Source organism: Patiria miniata, unplaced genomic scaffold, assembly GCF_015706575.1.
Source record: "Patiria miniata isolate m_02_andy unplaced genomic scaffold, ASM1570657v1 HiC_scaffold_9, whole genome shotgun sequence".
In the NCBI taxonomy this organism is placed as follows: Eukaryota; Metazoa; Echinodermata; class Asteroidea; order Valvatida; family Asterinidae; genus Patiria; species Patiria miniata.
The window spans coordinates 5429152-5438657 of NW_024037076.1; the positions used below are offsets into that span (position 1 = coordinate 5429152).

The window sequence follows — 9506 nt, forward strand, 5'->3', positions numbered from 1 at the left end:
TTTGGCGTGCCATACACAACACAGTGAAATTTATCGCCTGAAATTTAATCCATATCGGACGCCACGGGTTCAGGAAGAGCCACACATGTGGATTTTGAAGGGATACACGCTTTTGAAATATCGCAAGAGAAGGTCCACATATTTTAAAACTGCATAGCCTAAAGTACTTCTTTGCAACACGTTTATGTAGAACTGAAACATTCACATGATTCTTTGACAGGTAAACTTTTATGTGAAGCCAGTAATGAGAATCAGCGCTATAGTTAATTAGTGCAGAATTTCGTGAAAACGAAAATCCACGTTTCCAACATGATTTAGGCCCTTTCTGTTCCTTGTGTTTTTCCAAAGGGAATGTGCGCGCGTGTCACGCGCGCGCAACTGATGTGTACGTGGCTCTGACTTGACCCAGCCTTGACTCCATGGGTGAATGCACGTTCCTTACACTAACCCCTGGCCGTGATGATGACGTAAATGACGCTGATTGGATATTCACAGCGTACTGCTCTTATAAGATCGCGCATGGCATGATGGGAAACAACATGGCGCAGCAAGGTCGTACCCATGGGGAACGAGGTTGGACTTGACCTTACCTTTATGCCTTTCCGTCCAATACGTTTTGTACGCGTTCAAAGGGCACCTATGATCGTGTCTCTTGATCTGAAAGCGCAAAATGCCTAATTGAGATGCCTGCCCCTTAATTGCACCAATAATGTAATTACGAATTTAATGGTTTTTTGCTTACAGAAGCATGTCAAAAGGGTTAAGTACGATGATTTAAAGCGAAAAAGTGAGAAAAAACTCGAAATCGAAAAGATTGTCATTTTGACATGTGTAGCTGTTCGTGAAAATGGTGACAATAATGATTAAACATTCAATTACATTCGCATAGATCACTTACATCACTTGGCTTTCGTAAAATTAAAAAGAGACTGTGAGGTCTTCATGTTCTGTAATACAACACCAAATGCTATTTTACTATGAACTAGATTCTTATAATTAAGTATACAGATCCAGAGGTTTGAATCTAATGTAGTGGTAATTTGTTGTAAAGTTTAACATCCAAACAATTTGAAGTGCACTAATTGTCAAGGCGTCAGTTTGATTCCAAATTAACAACAGTTTTTAAAACCACAGGGCTAGTCTCAACAATATCAACAATAATAAATTACAATAATAATGTAATAATAATAATAGCTTAAGCACAATGTATACATGCACAGCCTTCAATTAGAAAACAATTCAGGCGATGGATGTAAAACTTACATTTTTTTAAATAAAGTACCTTGATCATTTTTTGTTAAATTGATAACGAGATTTTGAAATCTTCGAAGAATAATTTATTTTGTTTATCCGTAAAATCTACAAGAGAATTTCAAGATTGATTTACGATCTTTTGTTTAAACCAGTGACTATTTTTGGTAGCATGGTATAGTTGTTGATATACAATTATCCATACATTTTTTTCCAACATGATTCGGCCACAGTGGTTTTTGTGTTTTTGCGTGTTTTTTTTTATAGATATTTCACCGCTAAAGAACCCTTTGCTGATACTAAAAGTGGGTGCATTTCTTCTTAACAAACGTGATTCAAATGCAGATTCAAACTAACCACCATTCATGTTAAAGTGGCTTTCCCCGATGCTATTCGAAACATTAGAGATTTTTTCCTATTAATACATTTTCAACTTGTATGCTTCATTCCAACCCCAAAAGGCTCGATTCGTTTCCTATTTGTTTGTTTGTTTGTTTGTGTGGGTGTTGGGGTGTTTGTTTGTTTGTTTGTTGGGGTGTTGGGGAGTTGGGGTGTTTGTTTGTTTGTTTGTTTGTTTGTTTGTTTGTTTGTTGGGGTTGTTTGTTTGTTTGTTTGTTTTTTATTGTGAACGCCTGCAACAACTACGGGCACAAACAGATCTGCTTTCCGGGCAGACTGGTTCCCAATACCGATTTTTTTTGGCCGATGTCTCATTCAAAAATGAATAACTTTTGTATAGCTCGAAAAATTGCAATCTATTTTCGGGATAAAACTTCGAAATAGCCTCGAGGAATATGCAATTTTAAACATGCTAGTCACTATAATGAAAACACTGAGTCCATGCCCTAAAGCTCGCGCATTTAGGCCTAAAATGCAGATTTACAATTCAGTTGACTACGTAAATGACTACCGGGAGGCTATGTAAATGGAAACTTTCAATTTGAATGGTCAGTTTACATGAAAGATTGTAACCATAATATAATTACATTTTCAACGAATTCACAATAAATGAAAGAAAGATGTTCAAACTCTACAGTATAATGAAAACACCATGGGCGAAATCAAAATGCATATTATTCAATTAAATTCTCTTTCATTTAACAGGTGTTGACTGATGTGATGTGGGATATGACGTTTTGAACACCCGAGGGACGCATAGCGCCCGAGGCGAAGCCGAGGGTGCTATGCGTCCCCGAGGGTGTTCAAAACGTCATATCCCACATCACATCAGTCAACAACTGTTTTGTCATACCTCTGTCTTGATGATGTGTTTTACTTGTTTTTCTAAGGGAAATTAAGGGTGGTAAACGTAAACATAATCTTAATACCGCTCGTCGCTGGCCGCCAAATTAAAGTAAATATCGTCTGCAAATGCACTGCTCCCTCACTGCTATACATTATATTGTGGAACGTGAAAGTACTGCGGGGTACCAGTGAGTACAAGTATAGTCTGGTTTAAACGCGGTCCGCGCATAATGGTTTGGACTGTGGGGCGGGGACTAGTCTACATGCATGTGATATCACAATGTGATATACAACGGGAGTGTGCCATGCATATTTATCGCCCGGTCAGGTGATCGTCCTGGGCCAATGAAAATACAGTATAAAGACAGAGGTATGACAATCCAATTTCTTTCTGGTTCATAATGAGAACAAAGATTGGCTTACCTTGTTGACTTCATATACATCATGGCTTAATTATTGGCATTATGAGGGCAATGACAAAAACTAGTCTCTATGGTAACACTTCTGTTTGAATCAACAACCCAGATCAACTTGTAGTCAATAATAATGCGTGATATGGGGACTGTATTGCAAGCGAGTGGTATAATAGGCATATTGCTTGCTGGCCGACTACAACAAAAGAGGATATTGCGTATCACGCAAAATAATATAGATCCCGCCGGCACGCACAATGATATTGTTGCAAGTCTCTATGGTAACGCTTTTGTTTGCTACCCGAATCAACCGATCAGATTGAAGTACGTGTAGCTAATTCATTAAGTGTGGGGACTACACTGCAAGCGAGGCATTACATATTGCTTCAGTGCTGGCCGATAAGAGAGGCGTCTAGTCATGACCTTTTAATTGTTTGTCTCGTATTATTGGTGACCAAGTTTTTGTTCACAACTGAGAGCATTAGGGAACGCAGTGGGCCTTCTGTGGCCATCATAAGCGTAATGAATTACAGTATGATCAGAGACAAATTGCAATACAAATATTTGGCGACAAGTCTTTAGTCCCTAAAATGTCGTGTCATGCATAATTTGGCACCATTTTTCTTTTGGTCTACGCGAGGAGACATATGCTACACAATTTAATGTCATTCTCGTTAAGCGTATTGTCACAGCCAGCGTCATTCATTTTGTTATTATATCTCTCCGCCAAAAGGCCGCAACATGTCCTTGTTACTCAAGCTTGTACAGTATTGTTAAGCCGGCATATTTGCTTTAGTTCTTTTATTTTCATAATGAAGGAGTGACATCCGGGCACCTGGACGCAGGCCGAGTCACAGGCGCCACATGTTTGGTGACAAGGCTCCTGGTTTCTGTGGTGGAGAAGGCAGGTTGAGTTGTGAGCGCGGCCGTGGGTGTCGGTAGAGATGCATTAGTGACGGAGCTGGATGAGGCCGTAGGTGCAAGCAGCTCGACGCATGCAAAAAGCCAAATGGGATACGTACTGTCACAACCGAGGTCATCCATTTTGTTATTAAATCTCTCCGCCAAAACGCCGCAATCTTGATTGCCATTACTATCAGGTTGCCCACTAGCTAGATCCCATTCCAGGAAAGGCTCACGTCCTTCCTGACCGTCGCACTCCCAGGTTCCTTCAACTTCCCTGTCATTACAAGCAATCCAGACGAAGTAGTCGCCAGTGTCGTCCATTTCTCGTGCCTTATCTGTCATGAAATTCATTTCCTCCAGCGAGCGAGGAGCAGCCATCTTGCCACCCATATCTTGGCAAGCCGACTTGGCTTGATACCAAGTTTGTGCCATCCGAGGAGTGAGGCGATAACACTCTTTTCCCCACAGTTGCCACTGTGGCGGGCAAGAACATTCGAGAGCGAGCCGAGAATGACAGGCACCTGACCCAAATTGAGCATTGATAGCTGAAGTTATTGCTACCATACCAAAAACTTTGAAGAAGTACATGATGAAGCGTTCAGACGGTTTGGAGAGGATCTGTTTGATATAAACCCGTCAAGACACCACTCAGTTTCACCACTGAGGTCGAATGGCACGAATGAAAAGTGATGGTCGCGACAAAAAGTGGGGAGTTTTTCTCTGACGTCAAATCTGGGTATCAACAAAGACCTAGTCGCCATGGTCACATTATTTCAGCGTCCGTTAAAATTGAGGGAAAGGGACGATAATAATAGTCTCCATGGTAACACTTCCTGTTTGCAGGTTTCAAACAACCATCTAGAATGAAGAACACAAGTTTAATTAGTGCGCGGCTAGCCTGTATGCGCTTGCTGACCGACTTGGCAACAATAGTCGGCCACTCATAACCTTGTAAACCTACTTGTGCCGCATTGTTGGCGAAGTTAACCACGAAACGGCAGATATTAAATCGTGCAGTGAATATTACAAGGCGTGTTCAGCGTATATTTATTTACAAAATAAAAAGACACGCGTTAATAATGGAAAAATAATGTCTGGTTTGAAACCGGTTAGGGGAAGGTCCTCGATAATGGCTCGGGCTGAAGGCCACCAGTCGTCATAATTATTGCTGTATAGTCTTCGTACACCAGATAATACCTTCTTTTTTTTTTTTTTTTTTTTTTAAAGTTAACCGTCATGTTTCATTTATTTTAATACAGCGTGTACGAACCGCATGTGAATTCGCTGATAACTGACACGGTTACACAACACAGTGAAATTTATCGCCTGAAATTTAATCCATATCGGACGCCTCGGGTTCAGGAAGAGCCACACATGTGGATTTTGAAGGGAAAAACGCTTTTGAGATATCGCAAGAGAAGGTCCACATATTTTAAAACTGCATAGCCTAAAGTACTTCTTTGCAACACGTTTATGTAGAACTGAAACATTCACATGATTCTTTGACAGGTAAACTTTTATGTGAAGCCAGTAATGAGAATCAGCGCTATAGTTAATTGGTACAGATGTGTTTCCCTTCGTGAAAACGAAAATCCACGTTTCGAACATAATTTAGGCCCCTTCTGTTCCTTGTGTTTTTCCAAAGGGAATGTGCGCGCGGGTTATGCGCGCGCAACTGATGTGTGGCTCTGACTTGACCTTACTTTTACGCCTTTCCGTCAAATACGTTTTGTACGCGTTCAAGGGGCACATTGAAAGCGCAAAATGCCTAATTGAGATGCCTGCCCCTTAATTGCATCATTAATGTAATGACGAATTTAATGGGAGGGGGGTTTGGCTTACAGAAGCATGTCAAAAGGGTTAAGTACGATGATTTAAAGCGAAAAAGTGAGAAAAAAACTCGAAATCGAAAAGATTGTCATTTTGACATGTGTAGCTGTTCGTGAAAATGGTGACAATTATGATTAAACATCAAATTACATTCGCATAGATCACTTACATCACTTCGGTTTCGTAAAATTAAAAAGAGACTGTGAGGTCTTCATGTTCTGTAACTGCAACACCAAATGTTATTTTATTGTGAACTAGATTCTTATAAAGTATACAGATCCAGAGTTTTGAACCTAATGTTCAGTAGTGGTCATTTGTAGTAAAGTTTAACATCCAAACAATTTGAAATGCACTTGTCAAGGCGTCAGTTTGATTCCAAATTAACAACAGTTTTTAAAACCACAGGGCTAGTCTCAACAATATCAATAATAATAATAATAATAATAATATAATAATAATAGCTTAAGCACAATGTATACATGCACAGCCTTCACTTAGAAAACAATTCAGGCGATGGATGTAAAACTTACATTCTTTTAAATAAAGTCCTAGATCATTTTTATTTAAATTGATTATGAGATTGTCAAATCTTTGAAGAATGTTGAATTTTGTTTCACTGTAAAATCTACAAGAGCAGGCCCCATGTAGCAGAAGGATCCGCTCATAAATCCGACGCCTCATAAGTCCGAAATTTCGGACTTACGAGCGGACTTACGAGGCGTCCGACCTGTGAGGCGTCGGACTTAAGATACGGCCCCGTAGCAGAGAGGGCAGGGTCATGCACTCTCTCTTTGGGGTTGTCAAACTGTGAGAATTTCAAGATTGATTTACGATCTTTTGTTTAAACCAGTGACTATTTTTGGTAGCATGGTATAGTTGTTGATATACAATTATCCATACATTTTTTTAATAGATATTTCACCGCTAACAAACCCTTTGCTGATACTAAAAGTGGGTGATTTTTTTCTTAACAAACGTGATTCAAATGTAGGTTAAAATTAAATCCCGAGGATGTCTGTGAACTTTCTACTATAAGAATAAGAAGCACCTGATAATCAGGTGATCTTTAAAAGACACATTACTCTCAAAATTGGTACTCACGTCAATTCATTCATGTTAAAGTGGCTTTCCCCGATGCTATTCGAAACATTAGAGATGTTTTCCTATTAATAAATTTTCAACTTGTATGCTTCATTCCAACCCCCAAAAAGGCCCGATTCGTTTCCTATTTGTTTGTTTGTTTGTTTGTTGGGGTGTTGGGGAGTTTGTTTGTTTGTTTGTTGGGGTGTTGGGTTGTTTGTTTGTTTGTTTGTTTGTTTGTTATTGTGAACGCCTGCAACAACTAGGGGCACAAACAGATCTGCTTTCCGGGCAGACTTGTTCCCAATGCCGATTTTTTTTCGGCCGATGTCTCATTCAAAAATGAATAACTTTTGTATTGCTCGAAAATCTGCAATCTATTTTCGGGATAAAACCTCGAAATAGCCTCGAGGAATATGCAACTTTAAACATGCTAGTCACTATAATGAAAACACTGAGTACATGCCCTAAAGCTCGCGCATTTAGGCCTAAATGCACATTTACAATTCAGTTGACTACGTTAATGACTACTTTCAATTTGAATGGTCAGTTTACATGAAAGATACATTCAATTAACCATAATATAATTACATTTTCAACGAATTCGCAATAAATGAAAGAAAGATGTTCAAACACTACAGTATAATGAAAACACTGAATACATGCCCTAAAACTCGCGCATTTTTGGACTAATTGCAAACTCAGGTGCGCCTAACAAATGACTACATAACTTACAAGCCTCAAGTTTAGTTTTCAGCTTGCAGAAATGCTACATACAATGAAACATTATAATACTTTTCAATTTCCAACGAATTCGTAATAAATGAAAACGAAAGATGTTCGAACACTTTCAAGTGTGATGAGTATTGTCAATGAACATTGGTCATCAAATGACTTAACCATTCTTGTAAAAATTACTTTCTAGCTAACGTTTGTTACTCATATCATGTTTTTTGAAATCAACAATTCGTTTATGATGCAAACTCTCAATTTGTGCATAATATACAATAACGATCAAACACCAAAGTATTGAATTTGTACATTTTGTTCCAACGATCTACAACGATCAAAAATACACCAATCTCAAATAATGTCAGGCGAATTTACAAGCAGACTTGGCTCTAAACCGGGTAAAAGTCTTTTTTTTTCTGACGTAATGAATAACACATACGTTTATTCGTATTTCCAAGGTTACCATTTCAACAGTTTTAGTAATGCATTGATGTAAATGACAGAGAAACTCAGTGTTTGTTTTCCACATTACAAGATTGAACTGCAAAACGCACCTATTTAATCGAAATCTGTTTTAATCTAATTGCTATCTCGTTCGTAATGAGAACAAGATGTTAGTTTGCCTTGATTGTTTCATTAGACATCCTTGTTTTTGTTTAGAGCGGAAACAATGTCACCTGTACATTTTCGATGCACTGAATATTTTGTTTTAAAAAGTCAATGTTTTCCCGTATTAAGTTCAAGTTCAGGTTTGCAGACATCTCCGTTATTGTCCCATTAAGTTATACTAAGCCGATGCATACGGAAATAACCATGGTTTTTTTGACATAATCCTTGTTACCCAAGCTTGTACAGTGCTGTTTACCTCGCATACTTTCTTCAGTTTAATACTTTTCTCGATGTTCAAGTAGTGACGTAAGTACCTCCACGCAGGAGGCCGAGTACGTGGCAGGCGCACAGCACGCTCGGTAACAAGGCTCCTGGATTAGGTGGTTGTGGAGGCAGGTTGAGTTGAGAACGCGGCCGTGGGTGTCGGTAGAGATGCATTAGTGACGGAGCTGGATTAGTCCGTGAGTGCAAGCAGCTCGACGAACGCAAATAGCCCAGCAAGATCTCCAACATTCACCATCATCCATTCTGTCACCTAATGACGATGCGATTGCAGCACAGTCTTGGTTGCCAGTATCATCATCTGGTTGCCCATCACCCCATTCCAGGAATGGCTCTTCTCCTTCCTGACCGTCGCATTCCCAAGTTTTTTCTATTTTCATGTCATTACAAGCAATCCAGGCGTAGTAGTTACTGTCCACTTTTCGTGCCAATTCTGCCATGAAATTCATTTCCTCGAGCGAGCGAGGAGCGGCCATCTTGCCGCCTGTGCCTTGGCAAGCCGACTTGGCCTCCTCCCAAGAATGCGGTGAAGGGGAGATGCGATAACACTCGTTCCCCCACAGATGCCACTGTGGCGGGCAAGAGCATTCCACAGTGAGCCGAGAGTGGCAGGAACCTGACCTAAATTCAGCACTGATCGCCGAAGTGATAGCCACAATACCAAAAACTTGAAACAAGTACATGACGATTCGTTAGGACGATTACAACAGCAGAGTTGCGCGATATGATCAGAAGTCGAGTGTTTGTAATAGTAAGATCGAATGATGCGAAACGAAGACTGCTAATCACGGCATAAACTCCTTGAGTTGCCTGACGCAAACAAATATTGATTACAGCAGCAGAGAGTGAGTCTTGTTGCTAAGGTAACACTTGGTCTTGGAATGAAAAGCTTAGTCACTTTGGTGATTTCAGCATAAACTCCTTGAGTTGTCTGACGCAAAATAATATCGATTACAATGGCAGACAGTGGATGCTGTTGCTAAGGTAACACTTGGTCGGCGTTGTAGTGAAATGAGAAGACTATAGTTTCTATGGTAACATCCCTGTTTGCTGGTTTCAATCAACCATCTAGGACAAAGTAATCGATCCTAATAAGTGCGGTGCTAAAAACGAGGCATTTGAACGCTTTCTGGTTGACGTAGCATAAAAAATAGGCGA

General features: G+C 39.8%; 2 protein-coding genes across 2 annotated transcripts; both read right to left on the bottom strand.

The window, feature by feature from the left end:
* Positions 1-3716: 3716 nt before the first annotated feature.
* Positions 3717-4193, bottom strand: LOC119720362. The gene has a single exon (XM_038190018.1). It carries the CDS (start codon positions 4191-4193, stop codon positions 3717-3719), a length of 477 nt encoding a protein of 158 aa, XP_038045946.1.
* A 4310-nt stretch (positions 4194-8503) lies between these two features.
* Positions 8504-9031, bottom strand: LOC119720364 (C-type lectin domain family 4 member M-like). Its single transcript, XM_038190019.1, has one exon. It carries the CDS (start codon positions 9029-9031, stop codon positions 8504-8506), a length of 528 nt encoding a protein of 175 aa, XP_038045947.1.
* Positions 9032-9506: the final 475 nt, after the last annotated feature.

Excerpts from the sequence above, each read along its gene's own strand:
- LOC119720362 (XM_038190018.1), bottom strand. The coding sequence starts at position 4,193 with ATGGCTGCTCCTCGCTCGCTGGAGGAAATGAATTTCATGACAGATAAG.
- LOC119720364 (XM_038190019.1), bottom strand. The coding sequence starts at position 9,031 with ATGTACTTGTTTCAAGTTTTTGGTATTGTGGCTATCACTTCGGCGATC.